We start from the raw sequence: 22269 nt of genomic DNA on the forward strand, positions 1-22269 counted from the left end.
GTACAAGCATTTGTTATTACTAAAAGGTTTTAGGTGATTTAAGGATAGAACTTTGGGGATCTATATTTTTTGGAAAAAAACATTTGAATCTTAAATTTAGAATTTGGGAGAGTAAATGGATAAATGGATGGATTATGGTTTACACTATCCATTTAAATGACATCCATTTAGATCCATTTATTAAATAGTTTTAATTGGATTGGATCAATTTGATCCACTATCCATTTAACTAAAACCATTTATCAACCATTTATTCATTTTGCCACTTCTAGGTTATATCATACAGGATTTGATTGTATCAAACTTCAGTCAGGCAGCGAACTGCGCATGTAATTTCCTCAAGGTGCTTTCGAAAGCACATTGCCCTTTGATTTCATTACTATATTCTTGTTAACAATTAGGATTAGCTGTCCTGCCCCGACAGTATGCATGGTCTAATTAATTAACTAGTCAGCAGCCTCTTCTAAGGTTTATTTGGACCAACTAAATTCATTGACGCAGGGGGTGCCTGCGAAAATAAGGTGAATTGTGACGCGTTCATAATTAATCTCATTCATGTACTTTGAATAGGTCCGGTCCTCGTCCGGATCTTTGCATGGCCTCCATGAGAGTTTACTGTTTATCTAGGAGGCAGTAAATTCTCTATTTTTACATATGTACACAACTAAAACTTTTTGTTTTTTTTTTTTTTTGGGTTTTGAGATCTTTTTTCAGCGGGATAGGAGATCGACGACCATCAGATTTTTAACATGTTGTTCGTAAATTCGTGCCATTGTATTCTTCTTTTATTTTCGGAATTAAAAGAAAAAGAAGTTTCTCGAAAATTCACAGTTTCTATGCCAGAGACGAGGGGACTCGCCGTCTATCACTACTGCATGCTATCCATCAGCCAAAAAAAAAAAAATTGAGAAAGAAGAATATACCCTGAAATGAATTTTAATTTTTAAAGGCCGAGATGGCAGATGAAGGAGTAAAAGTTAATGCCGACGACAACCATAAAGGTGAAGAAAGGGACAAAGAGACCTGGGGAATAGAAAAATCAAAGCAGAAGCACCGCACAGAGATGATAGCTTTCACAAGTGGTGGATCAGTTAGATACACCGATTATGAAATTTCTTTACTCTTTCTTCGAACAAGATGCGGTGATTATGACGGCAAGACAACACATCTTCTATCAAATATTGTTGGTTCACTACTATGCTATTCTACTTTTTGTAGGTGTATATTTTAATGAATTAATTATTTCTATACTGTCAATATATACATAAACGGATGTCACGGTATCTGAATTTGCATTTGAACATCAGATTTTACATTTCTAGAAATCATTTTGTACTCACGTTAAAATTAGCTATTAATAAAACGGTGTAACAGACTAATCAATTAAATCCAACAAAAAAAAAAATAGAGGAAAAAGGGAAGAACATATAGAATAGGAAAAACTAGTTATTTTCTGGATAGGTGTGGTCCAGTCACAATGGAAGAGGTTCAAATGAAAGCGGCCGTTGATTACCTTCCTTGGAAGAGACATGGTAATAATGGTGGATGATCAACTGAAGCAAGGTCAGGGGGAGAATGGATTTGATATGCGCTAAAGCAACCGACGGGACACAGAAATTGACGACCCACCGCAATAATTAACCGAGAATGCTTTAAAAACAAAAAACAAAACAAAAATCACGCCTTTACAATGTAGGAGCTGGTTTCAGTATGAGATCACGTTGTAATGGAAAACGCTTTCTGTATGGAGCCTTTCTAGTGGGATCCCAAGAATCAGGTTGGACCACCGTCATCGCAATTACTGCTGAATGAATTCTTGCGGGTGTCTTCTACCGTGTTACTACTAGACTGTGGAGCGGAGACTGGTCACCTCTTTTGTTGCCAATAAAAGGGGCCCTGTACCTGTAACTTCCTGAGCCGCTGGAATTTTAGCTTTCATAATACAATGATGGTGGATGGATAACGTTTTCTGAATTCTGACCCGTTCAATGGAGTTGAGTACATGATAAAGTATGGCGTCGCATTCAAGCTTGTTTCTGTCTTACAGTTCCAGGGCCCAAGTCAAGAAGCCATCCTTTCGTTTTCTTCTCACTCGTCGACAATCACAAAGTACTTATCCGCTGCCCCATGTCTGATCGTGACCGGGCACAAATGTTTGGCACTTTCCCAGAGATTCTGGCACAGCACGGCGTGTGATAGTAATTCATAATTACCAACTTTGAGTAATCATATCCTATCCTGCTTAAGAGATTAAGCTTCAGTAATCATATCCTGCTTAAGAGATACTTGGAAGTAGGATGATTATCGATGTTTATAGAACACCAACTCTCAAAGGCTAATTTATGCACTCTCAGTTCGATTATCTCTTTGACTACTAGCAGTTCAACAACTAAAGACTATGAAGTCTAGAAGTGCGAACTGATCAACCGTAGGGATGGCAACAGGGCGGGGTTGGGGCGGGGAACCCCTCCCCCGTCCCCCACCCCGTTGCCTATTAGTTCCCCCCGTCCCCCGCTCCCCCCGCCCTGTTGGGGGGAGCGGGAGGCGGGGGATGGGGGATGGGGCGGGGGTATACTCCCCTGTCCCCCGCCCCCGCCCCAACCCCCGCCCGAGAGCCCCCATTGCCATCCCTAATCAACCGTTGAACTCATGCACTGACTGACCCAGTCATGAAAGCCATAAAAAACCCAGTCATGAAAGCCATAAAAAAAAAATACACCGTAACAATTTGATTTATGTGGAATGAAAATGTAATAATTGAAAAAAAAAAAAAAAAAAAAAAAACTCCAACCCAAATCCATGTCTGGCTTGGTCATGGGTCATGACCAACATGAAGGCCTAAATCCATGCAACATTTTCTTGCGGGGCATGAGTACCATTGTATCCAGCTTAACCTCAAACACTAACAAACACTAAATGCCAAAAATTAGCGTAGTTTGTTGAATTGGAATGGCCGCTAAGTCTCGCTCGCCTGATCAAATGCACATACCAAATTTCTCATGCACTGCCACTAGAGTTTGCCCAAACAGGTCTGTGGTCAAAATCGAGGGCCAGGCAAGGCCCAGGCCCAGAGGTGCTTTTGCCGTCTTCTGAAGCTGAAGATGTGTCATGGAGCTTTCACAGCTTTTTCGCTGGTCATCCTTGACGTGGATCGAAATACAATGTTTATGCTACCAAACTTAGGTGCAAGAAAAGTGAAAATGTAAAAAAGAAATTAGGTCTGGGCCGGAACTTTAGCTTTAACACGCATGCTGCGGGAAGATTACCTGCTTGAGTTGCCAATGTGGAAATGTAGTTGGACTTTTCAGGTAGGCCCACAAATGGCGAGGGTGTCAATTTTGAAAATTGTTATTAAGAATGATATTATTATTAGTTATAAGTATTATATAATGTATATGAATATATATGATATAATTAATATTATCACTTATACTAATAATTTTCTCTAATTTGGAAACCTACACTATAATTTCCTGTGATTTTGACTAAATTAAAAATTGGACAGAAAGTATCAAATCTAACGGTTGTGTATGAAATGTCAATATTACCCCTATTATAGGTGAGATGCTTTCCATTCAATTTTCAATTTAGTCGAAATCGTAGGGAGTCATAATGTAACTTTTTTAAACCAAAGGAAGTTAAATTGAACGTCCAACAAACCATAGTAAGTTCATATTTACAGGGGCAATATTGATATTTCACGTAACCATTAGATTGGATGCTTTCCTTCCAATTTTCAATTTAGTTAAAACTATAGGGAGTTATAGTGTATGTTTTCAACTCAAAGAGAGTTAAATTGAACATTTATCAAATCACAAGGAATTTTTTCGTATTTTACCCTTATGCTTAATACAATAACATTTTTATAAACCCTTACGGATGCCCTCTCGGGAATGGGGGCGGGGTTCAGAGGAGAGGTCCCTGCCCTATTGCCATTCATAAGTGGGATTGAAGAAAGTAACTGACTAACTCAAAAAGAGGAGTTTGAAATCGGATTCTTTTGTTCCTTTTTTATGCATCTCTGATACAAAAAATTATCAATATTCCGATTACAGAAATTCGACGAATTCATTTCCATTAACTTGTAACTAATTTTTAAGGTATCCTTCTTTTTTCACAAATAAAAGAGAAGTCAAGAGGTATAGCGATTAAGATTAAGATTCCACAAATTATAAGTGTTGGATTCAAATTATTTTTCTCTATTTTTGTTTTTAAATTTCATCATTTCTTTATTAAAAAATTTAAAAATGAAAACAAACAAACAAAAAAAGAATGCCATGATGGTGATTTTGTTTTGTTTTTTATTTTTATTTTCTAGGCAAGAACTCAACCAGTTGGTTAATCTAATGTAGCCTGATCATTAGGGTTGTAATCAAGCCAAACTGCTCGCGAGGTCAAAAACATAGCTCAAACTCGGGTTGACCGAGTTCGAATATCCAAAAGCAATGTTCGAAAGCTCGTCCAACCTTATCAAGTTTTTAAATTTAATTCTTTAATATATTATTATTATAAAATTACTCTTATATCCAAAAGAATTGTTGAATTTACTAAATATTTTAGGTGCTATAAAATTTTTAAAGGCCAATAATGTCTTTTCGCTCAAAATTTGTTTAAAAAATAAAAATTTTTAACTCGAGTTCGATAAGGCTCGCATTGACTCAAGCCCATGCGAATTAAACTCGAGTTCTCTGAGCAAGTATCGAACTCGAGCTCGAACGTGAGCTCCAATAATACTACTTGCTCGAGCTCAAACATTCTTCTTATACATCGAGTCGAGTTTGAGTATCGATTTGATTATATCCCTACTAATAATGATGAGAAGTTCAAGAACGAGATCCACGATGAAATGATTCAAGCATCAAACTCGAGCTCGAACGTGAGGTTCAATAATACTACTTGCTCGAGTTCGAACATTCTTCTTGTACGTCGAGTCGAGTTTGAGTATCGATTTGATTATATCCTACTGATAATGATGAGAAGTTCAAGAACGAGATCCACGATGAAATGATTCAACACTGACAGGGATTAAATGGTTCACATAAGTATGGGCAGACATGTACAAACAGAAAGCTTGGCAACCTTTTGGACTTTGAATGAAAGAGGAGAATCCAGCCACATGTCCCTCAACATAACTAGCCCAACCCACTCTTTGACATATGAGTACTTGTACATGGTCACCGTGCCTAAAACTGGACAGTTGGAGCCTTCCAACAGTTACAAGCACTGACCACAGTAATAAAGTCGCCAAACAAGTTCATTGGGGGAAAAGAAGGAACCAGAGCAATCTTCCGTCACTCCGCGGGAGGAACATGCGTAAACAGGACTGTACTACTCAATAGTGAACCTCACTGGCTAGAAGCACTGCGGATCCAGTTGATGACAGTTTTGTACATGAGATACTTGGTCCGCGTGCATCAGCACACGAGGTCGTGCAATTAGAATAGTAAACCTCAGATGAGTAGTCCAAACTCCTTTGATTTCCACTTAAAAGAAGACGAGCCTTGTTTCTGAAAGCATATTTGAGTGTCTTTGTACTGTTTCCTAAATTGTGGTTACAGATTCTTGGGTGCCAATAAACTTGAATCCTCCAGCGGACACAGCACTCAGATGTATAACTGGAAGTTTATGACGGAAGACAACATCAGGAACACCTTGACAGGATTGACAATCCTTGGCCCAGATATTTACAGCAGATTGCATGGTGAATACCTTCAGTCTTCAGATCAAACTGGAAAAAGGATACCCTCCATAACATCAGGAGCCTCAGCTAAAAATCCTCTTGAAACAGCTTATGAGATCCCTACTACAAGCTATCTAAGCCATGGCTATCAGAGGAATGCTCCACCTCTGCTGTTCCTAAGTAAACTATCTTCAGCTAATCCATTGCAGCAGTTGAAAAACATGTCAATTGGGTCTAGAAACACTAGACAGTTAACAAAATGACATATTGTAGATATCTGTCCGATATCATCAGCGTGCTATTGATAGCTGTACTAAGCAACAGCAAGTTGGCTGTTCTTTACCTGCATCATTCCCTTGAAGGATTTCCTGAACATTTTTCATGAACAATGGTTACAGCTAATCTTAAAAGCACCAGAGCACGTAAATTATCACATATTCCGGGATAACATCTCTCACCTCATCTTTGGCAAAAATTTTGAGTTTGGGGAAAAAAAAAATTGCTGGCCATGCATCTTAACAACACTCGCTTATTATTGCATTCGAACCCAGCAAAGTGACTACTGCGTGTTTTGTCATTATGAGCACTCCAAGACCGTGTGTGTCGCAGCTCAAATTTGCATATCTTGACACAAACCAATGCAGTAATTCTCCTTAAAGGTGATCATAGCAGACTGAAGGTATCAGATACAAAATATTTCGTGTGAATGATACTTCAGAACTGGTAACTTCTAGTTAGAACCAAGTGGGAAAGACAGCGGCAAAGAAAGTACGGACTCTATGCAAAACCTTTGATCAGATTCAGGAATTAACCTCACACTGACAGATGCCTTTCCTCACTGTCATTTAAGTAAACTAAATGCAGGTTTTTGCGCAAAAAATGTAGTGGGTTGACAACATTGAATATGCAAGGAGATAATTAGAGCGTCAGACCTACTGGCTAATAATGGTCTCCAGCAGCTCAAGATGATTAAGATGCAGATAAAAAGCTGAAATTAGAACGCTTAGGAAGTTGTTTCTGGGTAAGTAGACACCAAGAAACTCGTAAAGGGCGATCCTTCATCCGAAGCACATGCACCATTATCAATTCAAAAGGCCTGCCTGCTTAAGCTCATTAATCAATATGAACAGAGTAATGCATGGTCTAAAATTTAAACCTAGTAGAACCGGAAATAATCACCAAAAGATCAAAATAAGAAGAAACACATACTAAAAGATTAAAACTTGATAAATAAAATAAAAAAGTGAAGCTGGAATTTGTCCGTTGCTCCCAGAATTTTCAGTTTTGTAAAGTCATCAATTTAACTGCATGACAAAGGAACATCTCATTATCTCTTGATCGTTGATCCCCAACATGTTGGTCGCTACTTTACAAGACTAAAGTTAGAAAACAAAAAGGAATGTCACATGAGCATTTGGCACTAGCACCTTCCTGCATTTCCACTGATTTCATTTGCATTTGCACGTTGCACCTAACTCAACACAATTACAAAACTGTCCCAAAGAAAAAAAAGAAAAGAAAAGTGTAGGAAAAAAAGCCACCACTTTTTCACCCTGCCGACCTTCATCATCTATTTAATCCTTAATTCCTTATCTTTCTAAGAGAACCTAATTAAAGTAGTATCAACGGTACGAATCATAACATTGATCACTTATCTAATCGGACGGCTCAGAAAGCAGCGCCGGAGCAAGAAGGGCACCTGATCAGACCGTTCTCATTGCAAGTTGTACAGCTCTTGAACCCACCTTTTTCACTATAACATTTGTGGCTTCCGCTGCACTGGTGGCAGAGGATAAATCTATGCCCACCACACACCTTGCACGTGCCGGGGTCGGCGGGGAGGCCCAGGCCCTCCACGTATTTCTTCAGCTCCCCCGTTTCATTGAGCCGCCGGATCTCCTCAGCGCCACCAAAGTACCTCCCCCCGATAAAAACTCGAGGGAGAGTCAGTTTCGTCTTTTCAGAATGGCCCAGAATCCTCTGCAGCTCCTCCATGAAACCGTGGTCCATCGACAGATCTCGCTCGTCGATTACGACCCCCAAGCCGCGTAAGATGGATCGGACGTTTTTGCAATCCTCAAACGTGGAGCGGACCACTCGCAGGCTCGTGAAGTACACCACTACGCGCTTTTCAGCTCCTGGCAAAGAAATCGACGGCTCTGATTCGTTTGGATTCTCAAATGAGAGTGATTTTGAGGAGGGCAATGGGTGGTGGTGGGCGGCGGAGACATTTGATTCGGGAAAAGGGTCGAGGGCGGAGGGGGAGGAAGCGAAGGCGCGGAGGACCGAGTTGGCTAGTCGGACTCGGTGGAAAACAGATTTCTTGGGCCGATTGGTTGGGTCGGACTCGGAATTATGATCTTCGGCACAGAGACTCTGGATGTCTTTGAACGAAGAGCAGGAAAAGTTGGGGTGCTGAATCCGAATATTTGACTTAGTTCGTCTTAGCCACATGGGGTTCTTCTGAAAAAACTGATGAAATCTATGTACGGATATTGTCCTTCAAAAATTCCTCGTAATGCGCGTATAATACCTGAAAATTTTTTCTGAGGTTCTTGGAGAAATGAAGAGGGAAAAAGGATGCGGTAGATGGAGGCTAGAGAGGCTGTTGTGTTGGGGAGGTTGCGATTTGCGAAGCGGAAAGGGTATGCCGCAAGGGAAGTGGCGAGTCAGCTATGTCGTCCACCGGTTTTTTGATGTAGTTTACGCGTAGCTTCTTCTCTTGTCAACTTGTGTTGTTGTTGAGGAGGGGAGACTGGATTTTGCGGAAAATAAGAAAGGCAGCAGCTGCCAAGGGGAAAGACAGGATGGGGTTACCGGTTAGAGCCTAGGTGGTTGTAAAGGAAGGTGGTCAAAATTTCCTAATTTTAATTTCCAATAGCAGTAAATTAATAATGGAAGCTTAAGCACAGAGGGATGAGCTGGTGAGAGGTCTTAATATTAGAAGTTGGGATAATTTTTTTTTTTTTTTTTTTTTTGGTGTTGGTGTTCGAGGTTGGGATTGGTAAACCTGGCAATTAGGCTATGTGAACTGGGTTTTGACACGCTCGAACTTAGCCCCCATGAACTATCCGTTGATGTATTTGAATAGCAATAATTTTGATTAAAAATTATTTACGTGCATTAGAAATGGCAAAGGGAATCAGAATTTGCTCCCAAAGAAAGAATGGGAGGGAGGTTGGAGCGAGGGAAACATACTCCAGCCTGTCCCCGCTCTATATATATTAGTGCCTATAATTAAAGATGATTAATAATTATTATTTGATATTTTGTATTATAAGAACTGAAGTATGACAATTTTAATATATGATATTAAACAGAAAAATCATAAGTTATGTATTGAGTTAAAAAAATATATTAATATGTAATGAAGCAGAATTATAAGATATGATCAACTACTTTGCACCTAACCTAATAAAATAAAAGACCTGCTTATATCTGCTTATGTACTTTATGGATATTAAAATTTATTGTTTAGTTTGAATTTGATCTTAATATAAAAGCAGTCCATCACATTATCTTGTCATATAAATGAGATTTAAACAATTAGCATATTTGAAGAAAATTATTGCTAGTAGAATTTTGGTTCTTGCAAGCCAAATTCTTGAATTTATATTGATTCCAATAACATATCATCATGAGACCTCCACATGCACCAATCAATCAATTATGATTTATTGTATAATTTAGAACATATAGTAAAGCATCTCCTTCTCGATAGGGATTATAATCACTAAACATCAGTTTTTGATCCAATTGCAAAAATATACAACAACTAACATGCTAATTTAGAGGAATAACCACATCAAATAAAGTACTAAAACATCTTAGACCACTCAATTCAAAAAAATAATTAAAAGTAATAAAGTGCATACTTTAGATTTGCAGCCAAATAGTTCTAAGTAGATAGTTAAACCTATTGGCAAATCAAATGAAATGAAAAATTTGCCTAAATGGAATCATCAATAAAATAACAAACAATTGAAAATTGTCATAACTAATAGTTAAAACAACAAAAGTAGATGCAATCTGCATATGGAAAAAATTTAAGATGATAAACTTACTTTAAACCACAAATAATAATTAACAAATGTGATCTCCTCCCTATCATATCTATCTAACATGGACAATTGAATTAAAACATTAAAAAATTATCGCACATTCAACCATCAAGATTACAGATTTTTTACAACCAACAAGTAGATTGGTTAAAGAAAACATACCTATTAAGATTTCTTACAACCAAAAAGTAGATTGGCTAAAGAAAATACACCTATTGAGAAAGGTGTTGCAAAATGGGGAAGAGGAGTAGCTAATGTAGCAACATCCGAATTTGATAGGCTCCATGATTGTGGTTGAAAGAAGTTATAAGTAAATGAAATAAATTTGAACAGATGGGGGTAACGGCCAATAAAGCAAACTTCTCTATATATCATAAGTTTGTAAATAACTGATGAGAAATGCTTTAACAAACTAATAGACTTGGATGTTAATACAATTAAATGATTAGAAGGGTTTTTATGTAATTTCACTAAAACACAAGTTGAATTTAGTTATACCTAGTGTTCAATCGAATATCTGTCACCCCTAGCTTTAAATGTCTAAAAGGACATCTAAGTAATTACAACAAAACTAAATTAGCTAAAATGACTTATATTCAATACTCCAATTGCACTTCAAATACTTTTATATTCCCAAAATAGCCCTACCTTTTCGGTTGAAATCCAAAGAACATCTTTACTCTAAACGCATTCTTATATAGTATAAGGACACATGCATATGTAGAGCTGTTAAACTTCACGAGTAGATCGAAAGCTCGTTAGAGCTCGGCTCAATAAGCTTCGAGTTCGCCTCATTAGTTGCGGTAAACTAGCCGAGCTCGAGCTAAAAATGTATTCTACTTGTTTGATATCCGAATAGCTCGTTAATAAAGGACATATTTGTTATTTTAGAAGTCAAAAGTATAAAAATTGAAAATTATAGATTTTATTGAAATTAGTTTGTACGAGCTCGAGCTCGTACAAGCTCCAAGTCGAGTTCGAACTCGAGCTCAAGCCACATATACATTTGATGAGTCGAGTTCGAAGACATTTTAAATCTCGTTTGCCTAATGAGCTCGAGTCGAGCTCTACTCGAATTACACTCGAGTTGAGCTCGGCAGCCAAATAGCCGGCTCGACTCGACTCGATTAACAGCTCTACGCACATGTATATTTTGCATGGCTGGTCATTGTAGTTTGCTTTCTATGCCAAATTTGATTTTGTAATCATCTTAGGTACTACTGCTTGTGGATATTAATTGATTGTCAAGTCCAGTGATATTCTCCACTTTCCAAGAAAAATAAATAAATATATTAATCTTTGCTCTTGTCTACCATATTACCCATGGTACATAATACTTTTGGATATGCCAAAAGGTTGCCATTGGATCAAGATTTTGTGCCGGCAGGGGAGCGGGGCGGGGTGAGACGTTGGGTGAGGAAAGATATTTGGCAACGAGGTGAAGGACGGACGACAAGGTGTGCCTGTTGTCATTTTTTAACTTGTATTACAAACATATTTTTAATATATTTTTTAAATTTTTTAAATTATGCTTTTATCTCACATACATTGCATTGCAAAAATTGTTATAGTAATTATTTTAAATAATCTCTCATCTTTTTTTGTAATTTTAAAATCAGCTCAATTAATTTTATATTGCTGTAGTTCATACTTGACTCACAAAAGAAGTCGAGCCAAATTCGAGCAGGCCCAAACTCATGTTAGGTATTTTTTAAGTTAACACAATCTAGTTAAACGAAACAACCAACTAATCCATAAACGTTCTATAACATCTAAATAAAGTTGCAATATCAATAAAAATTTGAATTTCATGACCAAATTTAATATAGTTTACTATAACATCCATAAACTTAGTAACTAGAGATTAAAAAGAATAAATTATCATAAAATTAACCATCTAGAATTCAATCATTTAACAAGATTTTGTTAAAAAATCTTCTTAATTCCTACATAACCTGTAAAATTCTAGAAAATGAAGGATGATGTTTTCTTCTTGTTAAGATTGGAGATTATTAAGTAACTAGGATTGAGTAAATAGTGAAGAAAGTGTGGAGAAAGATAGAATAATGGATCTTTGATACCGCATAGACAACATTGTTGCAAAGGGAGAAATGACAAGCTATATGTTAAATGGTTTATCTAACGGGTGTCTATAGGATACTCGTTAAAATATATTTCAGATGTTATATTTTTTGAAATATAAAATTAATTAGAAAAAAGTAAATAAATATAATGGAGGGTAAGTAAGATTAAATAGGAAAAATATATAAATGTAAGAGAGAATAATAATGGTTAGTATGCGTATTTATATGATAAGTTATGTGCGTTAACAATGTGCAAAGAGTACCTGCCAGATGTTACAAAGCCATTATTCGATAGAGAGTTAAGTGGATTTAGTGTAACCCAAGCTTTAACTCCCGTCCAAATCAGCTCAACTCACCCAGCACAAAGGCACGTTCCAATAAATTACGGCAGAATGAGCTGAGCTTGGGGCCAGCGCAGCCCGACTGGGGATGTACTGACGGCTAAAACAATGGGTTGTACTGAAGGAATGCCCAACCCAAGCATCCGATTGCGCTAATTTATCACCAAATCGAGTTTAAATGGAGGAAAATTTTTCGAAAACAATGGATTTGATTTATGGCAAACTGAGAAGATTATGGAGAATGGTGAAGAATAATTAGGTCCCTTTTGGATTGTTCTTGTTTTAGCCATCATCTTTTTTTATCTGTCAAAATTACCCCTCACTTCATGAATTGGAGTCTACAATATATGCTTCATCAATGTATTTCTTGAAATTTTGAGATCCAATCTGATTGCAAGGGAGTTGTGGAAAGTATCAAGGCAGGATGCAGGGGGGACCCGAATGTGGGAACCATAGTAACAGATATTCTTAGGCTGAGGGATACGTTTCAGCAGTGTTACTTTTCCTTTGTTAAAAGGGAAGGGAATTGTGTAAGTCATAATCTGGCAAAATTTGCCATGCAAATGACTAATGATATAGAGTGGGAAGATTCTTTCCCAGTTTGGCTAGTAAACTTAGCCAAGAAAGATGTAAGAGCAGTTGCTCATCTAGTGTAATCTTTGACTATTAATGAAAGATGTTATCGTTTGAAAAAAAAAAAAAAAAAAATCCCATATCAAGGATTCTTTTTTTTCCATGTTTTAATTTTTTTTTTCTTTCTCTGAGACTTTCGTTATTTCCTTCTCTAGACCATCACAGCGTCACGAATCAATTTGCACAAATGTTAAATCAATTCATTTTTCAGTTCGTGCCAAGTAGATGACGACGTTTCTTTATTCCCCTCTCTAATTCACACGACGTTTCTTCAACTTCGTAGGTCGCAGCTGACCGAACTTAAAAGGGTTCAAGGAGCCTTGAATACGAGGCGATTAGGGCTATGTTCCATTATAGTTTTGAGTTTACGGTGGCATGCAAGAATTAGTAATTACACGAAACTGCTCTCACTCGCCTGTTAGTATCCGTTTTCAAAAAAAATGGAATTGTTATACGGATGATTTGAACGCTACTGTCTGTTATGATTAGACTGGAAAGGACGGCAAAAATGGTCCACGAACTGCCTTATCTTTTATTTTTTTGGGGGTCCAAATTATCTTTTATTGTTTGGTTTGATGCGACAATATCAAATATACTTGGATTGTTCATGTTAATACAGCTGCCCGTTATCATAAAGTTCTTGGAAGAAATTCATGCCCAATATACTTTAGTTGCTTGTATATGAACTGAAAGTCAACAAAAGGTTTCTGAATTCTGTACAATTGCCGTGGCCCAGAACTCACGTGATGATTTCAAGTCGCAAATCTTAAAAACAGGCTGTCTTCTAATCTAGTAATAGCAGATAACAACACAGACAATAGTAGTGGTGGCAGTATGCCTAAATCACCTTGGACTCGGGGCAGGGACGGTTGCACCTGCAACCGTCCCTGACAAATTTCCTCTTCATCAACAGCGCGTAACTTCTTTTGTTCACCGTGTAACTTTTTTTCTACAGGTTGTATTTTCACAACAGATAGTGATGGACCCCACACTTAGCGCGAAAATCAAGTTACCACTTATTATCTGAGCCGCACATTTTTTTGAGGTCCAATCTGGACCATGAACCGTGCAGGGACGGTCGTCCCTGCCCCAAATCCAAATGACCTTTGTTCCCAACTAACTGTTTAGATGCCACGGGAATAATGGTAAGAGTCCTCCGCTTGATTGATTGATTAATTTTGGTGCTGCACTGGAAGCTGGCCAGTCCCTTTTCCGACTCATTTTTCTTCAAAGTGGGTGTGGACCAGATACAAAATTACTGCAAAAGAGACATGGCAGTGTGTTGATTTGGGGATGAAGTACGGCGCAAGTCTTTTGCTGAAAGCTAAAGGTTAAATAATTCGTGTAGCCAAGGTTGGTGGTCTCTGAAAAGCTTCATGTGTGCCTGAATAATAGACAAAGGAAGTGGAAGCCTCAACTGAATTTCACTCCACAGCTTCACCAAGAAATCAACAAATTACTCGAATATTCTCTACTGCTTCTGGACCGCCCGGTCATTTACCTCCTGAGCCGAGGTCGACCCGCCGGCTTATTCCAAAAAATTGGTAGGCTGAATTGACTGTTTACCACCCATTTCCGGCGCTTCTCTCGATTTTAATCTTTTTTTTTTTTTTAAATTTTGTTTGGCCTTTCTTCGATTTCAAATTAATATTGGTATTGCTTGACCTCTAGGGAATTCTTGTTTACATTAATTAATAGAGTGTATTTTAGTACAAACTTACGACCTTCTTCTATTGACGCCCTCCAAAAAAAAAAAAAAAAAAAATGTTTCCATTCGCACGAGTCTATCTACTTCTGTTGAAGGATTGACTCATGTCTAGACATATTAATAGGTCGGATATTACTCAGATCCAATCCAAACTCAATATATTTGGATAGGAGCGAACACCCTCCAAAGAAACAAAAAATCTTCCATTGTAGTGAAATGTTTAATAAAAGCAGTTAAGATGCTTAAAAAGGAATAAAAGCAATTAAGAAACATGAATATTGGGTCTGACAGATTTTTAGGCCCCCCAAAAAAAGTTATAAGTTATTTGATGAAACCCTAATTGAATCAAAAGGTCAATTAATTTAATGACAAGATATATAAATAAATCTATGACTGCTTTAATCGGTTAAACACTAGTGCAACTGCCAATGGGGCCCAAGTGAATAATGGGGAGCCCATATCTTGCTTCTGTCCTTCACTAAGACAATTGAGCTAGGTGTTGGGCCAAACAAAATGACAAGCATAATTGGGCTAGGTGTTCAAGATCTAAATGTTAGTCCATTCAATATACGTATTTATTTAAACAAAAAAAAAAGAAAAAAGAAAAAGAAAAGAAGAAGAGGAAGAAGAAGGCGATCGGGCATTTGCGGGGAAGGAAAAAAATTTAGAGAAAGATGGAAGCAGGTAAAGCAGCTGGTACCGATTCCGGGGAAGAGAGTAGGATGATCAAAGTTAATGTGAAGTTCGGTGGACGGTCTATACCGGTGGAAATTCCGTTGGACTCCACCGTCAGAGACCTCAAGTCTATCCTTCAACCCCTCACTAATGTCCTCCCTCGTGGCCAAAAGTTCATCTTCAAAGGTGTAAATTTGTTATTGGACGTTTTAGACAAATAATCCGATGCCTTTAATTCTTGAAGAAGTGTAATCGAGTCAATTCTTGAACTTTTTTTTTTTTTTAGGCCGTGTATTATGATTTGCAGGGAAAGTTTTGGTGGATGAAATGACAATGAGGTCATCGGAAATTATCAATGGTTCTAAAATCATGCTCATGGCTACTCAAGGTCTACACCAAGGGGTATCTTTTGTCGATCACTATGCTTTATTATTCCATTTTAGCTATGTTTTGTCGATTGTCTCTGCTAATTTTGAAAGAGCTGATTCTAATGATTATGATGTAAATGTATAGGATGGCCCCATTAAGCAGGAAGCTCCGGCTATAGAGAAGAATTTGAGGAGGAGAACAAGTGAACTGCTGAAGGCAAACAAAGAAGTTTCTGTTCCAAAAAGCCAGCTCGAAAGATGGAAAGCTACTGGGGTTATTGCACTGTCTGAGTGCAATCTGAAGGTGTTGAGGAACAGTCTTTCTTCTTGTTGAATTAAGCTAGCACTACTGCTCCTGCTACTCTTGCTTTTCTTGATGTTTGTGTACTTAAAATGATTCGTGTTCCTTGATGTTTGTGTCCTATTTTCAAGAATAGTAAGTAAATTAGTGATCCTTCCAAATCTTTTGGGATTTATGTCGGTTCTGTCTGATTTTCTACTTGATTGTATTCAGTTAGAGTGCACGAGTTTGTTGTTTTTTCCTCTGTAAGTACTGAGCTAAATCAGTAGACCTTGTCCTAATACTGAAGTGGAAAAACACGATAACTGATGAGTAAATTAAATTGTACCCTCTTCGCTGTTTGCTTAGTTTTCAGAGGTATCTAATGTAGCTATTCCAGCGTGCTGCTTATTATGGTGGATGCATAGTGATTTGTTCCGAGTTAGCATTCTCACACTTATAGTGGATGCATAGTGATTTGTTCCGAGTTAGCATTCTCACACTTATAGTTCATGGATTATCTTATTATTAGTATTTTTTTAAATAATCTGCTATATGGTTCTGTGAGCTCTGCATCTCTGAATCTTTAGTTTGTTTGGTTGAGAGCATGATTAATATATTTTTGGTGACTGAAAGGCCATACCTGAGGAAGTCTGGATGTGTGGACCTTCCGCTAGACTCCTTGATCTCAGCCACAACTCGCTACTACAACTTCCAGATAAAATTGCCTGTTTGAGCTCCATGCAGGTTAGACAAAACTCTTTCAGTGGTTGCTCTTTACTAGTTATGTGAGGAACTTCTCCTCAATATGGTTCTGATTTTGCTTTTATCTTCATCTAATTCTGCAGAAACTGCTCCTTAATGCCAATGATTTATCAGATAAATTAATTAGCTGGGAAGGGTTAACCTCACTGAAGTCTCTTACCATTCTGTCGTTGAATCAAAACTGGTACTGCAACTGACTTTTGTTGCGAGAAATTGGGTGGATTTCATTCACTTTATATGCTGGTTTACCTATACTCTAATAGTATGTGACAAGTAACTTGCATTGGTGGTGAACATTCTTTGGATCTTTTAGTGCACTGTCATAGTATCTACTTGTAAAATTTCAGTGTTGCAAGGCTTTTAAGCTGGTAGTGTCAGATCTCAGAGTGCTTGCTTCTCCTGAAGCCTGACCAAATGCACTCCCCCTTCTCCAAAAAAAGGGGGCAAAAAAAAGCAAAGGGACAATGCTTTCGCTGGTTTCTATTTTGGTCTTTGCAATCTGTTGTTTAAGTGCTATCTAGTACTGATTTAGTAACCAGTAAATGCTATATAAGACAAATTTACTACTGTGCTGGAAGTTGTCCCTCATGCACTGGTGATATCTTTTTTATGATGATAATTTCACTAGCCATACAGAAATTGACTTGTAGTGCAGAGTGTTTGTTTTCTGTAAAATCCAATATGAAAGAATCTATTTTTGGTCTATTAATGTCCTCCAAGTATTGCGTAAGTTTCATTTATCATTGCTAGAGTACTTACGTATGTCATTGTGGTTGTGCTTGTGTTACTTTTTTCTTTTTCTTTCCATTCTGTTTTCCTCTTGGTTAGACATGCATGTGTGCTCTAGTTGGGCATTGATATTATTATGTGAGTGAGTGCAGCATTATAACATTACAGGCTTTGGTTTATTTTCAATGTTGTTGTACTGCAACTGCGAGCCTCGATTATGTAGTTGCATCAATCCAGTTCATTGTATTCACTTATTTTCTTTTGTTTCTTATGTAATATGATCAGTTTAGCAGTGCTGCCTTCTGCCATCGGGGCTTTGACGTCTTTGAGGCAACTTCTTGTTGAAAATAACAAGTTGACATGTCTCCCAACTGAAATAGGCCTTCTAACAAATCTTCAAATCCTGAAAGCAGCGAACAATCGGTAAAGTGTGAAATAATTTACTTGTGAAATATCTGAATTTTATTCTTTTACTCGAGCAATTTAACTCGTAGAGAAATTTATGGAGATAATTGTTTTTTCTTTCCTTCCATAGTTTTTGGTTTTGTTGTTTCATGTTTTCTTTACATGATTACGAATGTCATATCCTGAGCTTAGATGGTTGACTCTGACACTTCATTTGCTTTTTTTCCCATATTGGAAGAAGTAGACAGGATTAGTTCCAAAAGAAAGCGTAAATATACCACTCAGTACTATGAATTCTAAAGAACATATTTAATGCTAAATGCAGGATAAACGATATTCCTGCAAGCATAGGGGAATGCATTTCTCTTGTTGAGGTAAAAGTCTGCTTCGTCTCTACCAGTTTTTCTCTCATTTTTCCTATCTTTATTTTTTATTTTCTATATATATTCTGTAAAGCCATTTGCCAAACCCAAATAACAAAGAAGTATGGAGAGAGAGGGAGAGAGATGCAAAGTTTTTGTCTCTTACTGATCAGGCAGTCAAGCTTTTCATGTTTCCTATGTTTGCTTTTCACAGTTCCCTATCTCGGAATCTCGTTGTTTGTTGTTCTGCAGGTTGATCTCTCATCAAATCTCCTGGTAGAATTACCAGAGACATTTGGGAATTTAAAAGATTTGAAGGTCTATCTGCTAGCCTTTTTTATCTTGGAATTTCTTTATTCTCAGATCCCTCTTTATTTCAAATTGGAAGTAAAAGTAAAATACGGAAGTACTAACATCTGGCCTTAATATGCGAAAAAGAGGGCAAGTAATGCAATTTATGTTATACCAAAAATGAATTTGATCTTTTTCAAGTATATGAATTTGGGATTTGCCCTTGTTCAGTGAAGCTTGTAGACGCTTTTAGAACTTCCAGATGTATCGGTAGATTGCCTTACTATAAAAGATGTACAATGTTTCTTAAATTACCGCGATAGTGACACTCTAGATTTGCTCCCATCTTATTCTGTGTTGCAGGCTTTGTATACAAGTAATAATGGACTGAGATCCCTCCCCAGTACCCTATTTAAAATGTGTAGCCAACTTTCGATTCTGGATCTGCATGGGACAGAAGTAACAATGGATGTTCTTCGCCAGGTTCTTTTTCTTCTCCAAATCATATGTGATTCAGATCCCCTCACTGTATTCAAATTTATGTATGAATCCATTTTGTTTCTTACAGTTTGAAGGATGGGATGATTTTGATAATCGCCGCCGCTTGAAACATCAGAAGCAGCTGGATTTCCGAGTTGCTGGGTCAGCTGAATTTGATGAAGGTGCTGACAAGCGCTACTGAGCTGCTAGTTGAGACACTTGCCGGTTGGAGACCTACACAACAGTAACGTAGGAAAGTCATAGTCTGTCCATTCAAAGTTCTCAGCTGCCAACGGATTTTGTTGTCTGATGGTTCCAAGGCTGAGAGTATGCATATATACAATCACAATTGAACGCATGATTAATATCTACAAAATGGAACTACTAGTGAGTAATATCAACAACCATATTTAAAGTAGTATTATCTGATTCCTGCACTTTTCCTATTGGGGTAACAACCTTAATTGCGTGAGAGGCCCCCGCCCAACCTTGCATTTGCCTGCCGTGTCCAAATAAAAGAACGAAATTTGAGTTAAACCAAATAAAAGAACGAAAAAAAAAAGCAGCTTTTTTCGTGGTTTTGTTTTTGTCTGTACTCTGTTTCACCATCTTCTGTGTGGATTGCTTTTTTGAACACATATTTATCAATCAACAGCGTAGTGAGAGATTGCAAACTTGTTACCATTCGCTGAAACTTTTACACGCTTTTCATTACCCACAATGTTTTGTCGCCTGCAGAGTACCATGGAGAAATAATTGAAGCACAGTAATGTTTCAATGTCACTTCGCTTATAGAAATCCAAATGGTAAAGAAAGTAGCTTGCAGAAACACACGTAGGAAGGCGAGATGAAACAAAGAAGCTCTTTTGAGATGCAAATAGGCAGACCACAGCCATAAAGGACATTCTCAAGGTCTCTGAATGAATAAAATTTTCTCTTCGTTATAACCAAGGCGACGTCCAGAGATGGTCTTTTTCTTTCTTTCTTTCATTTTTTTGAAGTCTGGCCATACCTTTCACAAAGCCATGCAAAATTATACCAATTATTTTCGAATATTTATTTTGGAATTTCCTGAACTAATAAAAGAAGTTTGTGAAGAAATACGCCGTCCATCCCATTTTGATAGTCTTAATTTTTTTCGCAACTATGTAAAGTTATACCAATTATTTTTGAAATTTCCTGAACTAATAAAAGAAGTTTACTAAGTAATACTCCCTCTATCCTACTTTAACAATCTTGGTTTTTTTCTAGAACAATTTTAAAAAATTAGCTAACTTTGTTGAAAAAGTAAATATAGCCTAATGTTTTTCTAAAATACCCTTACATTAATATATGAAGTGTCACTAATCACTACACATTTACATTAATTATAATACCATTCAAGACATATATCAAAACAATTATTGGTGGAAAAGTTGACTGTATTAAATAAAGTAGGTTATATTTACTAATAACGAAATATATTAAATAATGGTATTTCAGAGAAATTAAAAGTTAACTATATTATTCAATTGGCAGGTGAACTATAATTTGAGATGGATGAAAAAGGAAAACAAGATTATCAAGTAGGACTAAGGGAGTAATCAACTTATGTAGGTGGAAGGAAGTATCATCTTGAAATTTCAGTTATTGAAGGATTCTCTTGTAATTTGCAAATTCTGCTTTTGTTTTAACAAAAAATTGAAGTTCTCTTACCAATTTTTTAGCATATATTTTTAATAAAAGATGGAAAGATAGAAACTTCTTACGATGGAAAGATAATTGAAGTCTAAATTATTATTATCTCACCTCCTACTCATTCTGCGATAGCTCATTTAAATTCTCTCATGGGATTAATTTATCCCTCATATGGGGAATTAATTCGGTTAGGAGTGATGTAATAATCTTATATATAAAAAGCAACCAAAATGGGATGATATGGGATTAATATTTCAATCTTGTATCATCTCATGAACTAAACAAATTCTAAAGCACGAATATACTTTCGGCTACCTAATGTATAGAGGCACTTGTGTAGTAACTATAATTTTCCTCATGTTTACCATAAATAAAATTAGGAAGTTTGTCTTAACAATAGAGACATAGTTTTGAATTATAAAATAAACATGTGATAGTATATTTTAAATAATTATCATGTAATTTGAATCTCAAAATCTTAGAAGGAACCTAACAGTTTGAGGAGTGAAAGTGTCTGAACAATACATCCACTGTCTATTTACTAATTCTCTATTATACTCACTCACTCTTATAAAAGTTAAGAAAATATCCATCCCTATGATCTCTGTTTTCGTAGTGTATTCTTTCTTTTCAACTTGAATGGTCATTAGTCTGCCGTCTGCCAGGCGTGACGAGGAACCAGCGTTATTAAGATAGTAAGGCAAACTTCAATGCATCAATTAATTTATACAAACCAACAGCCCTTTGGATGATTGGCCACTCCCATAGATTTTTAAGTCTCGATGGGATGAGAGGTCAAAGATTCAAACATTACTTTTCATTAATGTGTCATTATACGTGATTTCTTCTAAGACGGTCGGCCCAATGTAGACTAGAGTAGGAATAAAAATAGGCCAGACTAACTGATGCCGTCTGATTAAAAAAAAAAAAAAAAAACTTGTTTACACCTAAGCTGTTTCATTGAGCACATATGAAGTTGGATAAAGAATTCACCAATACCTTGGTCAAATACAAGGATGACAATGGAGGCGGATGACCGTGGGCAACCGCCCCGCGGGGCGCTAATGGGGCGGGGGCGGGTGGAATTCCTCCCCTCTCGCTTAGAAACGGGGTGGGGGGCAGGGGAGTGCACAGCCGCTCCATCCCCCGCCCCGCCACCCGCTTTAAAAAAATAAATATATAAAATATATATGTATGTAATTATATATATAATATATAATTTAATTAGTTACAAACTTATGATAATGATATTATTAGTTATATGTATTATATGATGTTTATTAGAATATATAATATAATTGATATTATTAATTATACTAATAATTATATATGTGTACTAATACAAATTATTAATTGATTATACTACATTTACAAATACATTTATACTAAATCCTTAATTACACTTAATACAATAACATTTTTTTCTTAAAAAAAGCACAAGCACAATAACGAATTAGTGATTGTATTCTGCCCAATTAGCGATGCCTTCTGCGTCGTTTGCGTTGAGTGGTGTGTGTGCGGTTTCTCTAACATTTGTGAAAGAAAAAAACTTCTTGGACACAATGCGCGTCACTGTTTTTCATGATTCAACCTATTAGATGCATCTAACTACAACTGATTCGATTATCGGCACTAAATACCTGCATGTAACAAAACAAAACACAATCAAACAATCCCGCACAATAGACGAGCATAATCAAGAACGACAACAAAAGGGTGCGCAGCTCAAG

General features: G+C 36.9%; 2 protein-coding genes across 4 annotated transcripts; one reads left to right on the top strand and one right to left on the bottom strand.

Moving 5' to 3' along the window:
- Positions 1–6979: 6979 nt before the first annotated feature.
- Positions 6980–8528, bottom strand: LOC113730894 (uncharacterized protein At5g39865-like). Its single transcript, XM_027255878.2, has one exon. The coding sequence runs from the start codon at positions 8132–8134 to the stop codon at positions 7349–7351; it is 786 nt and encodes a 261-aa protein (XP_027111679.2). The 5' UTR covers positions 8135–8528; the 3' UTR covers positions 6980–7348.
- Positions 8529–15087: 6559 nt separating this feature from the next.
- On the top strand, positions 15088–19283 carry LOC113730879 (LRR repeats and ubiquitin-like domain-containing protein At2g30105). 3 transcript variants are annotated; one of them, XM_027255848.2, is made up of 10 exons: positions 15089–15368; positions 15490–15584; positions 15696–15854; positions 16467–16577; positions 16679–16779; positions 17610–17747; positions 18055–18103; positions 18344–18409; positions 18746–18865; positions 18951–19283. In XM_027255848.2, exons 1-10 carry the CDS (start codon positions 15182–15184, stop codon positions 19062–19064), a joined length of 1140 nt encoding a protein of 379 aa, XP_027111649.1. In that variant the 5' UTR covers positions 15089–15181; the 3' UTR covers positions 19065–19283. The 3 variants fall into 3 exon arrangements, with proteins under 3 accessions (XP_027111658.1, XP_027111649.1, XP_027111666.1); XM_027255865.2 differs by having other exon boundaries at positions 15228–15368; positions 15469–15584; XM_027255857.2 differs by lacking the exon at positions 18344–18409 and having other exon boundaries at positions 15088–15368.
- The last annotated feature ends 2986 nt before the right edge of the window (positions 19284–22269 follow it).

The sequence above is a fragment of the Coffea arabica genome, chromosome 1c, assembly GCF_036785885.1.
Source record: "Coffea arabica cultivar ET-39 chromosome 1c, Coffea Arabica ET-39 HiFi, whole genome shotgun sequence".
NCBI classification, from domain to species: domain Eukaryota; kingdom Viridiplantae; phylum Streptophyta; class Magnoliopsida; order Gentianales; family Rubiaceae; genus Coffea; species Coffea arabica.

What these genes read in the sequence shown, in the direction of transcription:
- LOC113730879 (XM_027255848.2), top strand. Translation starts at nt 15,182, where the DNA reads ATGGAAGCAGGTAAAGCAGCTGGTACCGATTCCGGGGAAGAGAGTAGG. An exon ending in CCTGTTTGAGCTCCATGCAG is followed by an intron (nt 16,578 to 16,678) that starts GTTAGACAAAAC and finishes CTAATTCTGCAG; the next exon opens with AAACTGCTCCTTAATGCCAA. An exon ending in AATGCATTTCTCTTGTTGAG is followed by an intron (nt 18,104 to 18,343) that starts GTAAAAGTCTGC and finishes GTTGTTCTGCAG; the next exon opens with GTTGATCTCTCATCAAATCT.
- LOC113730894 (XM_027255878.2), bottom strand. Translation starts at nt 8,134, where the DNA reads ATGTGGCTAAGACGAACTAAGTCAAATATTCGGATTCAGCACCCCAAC.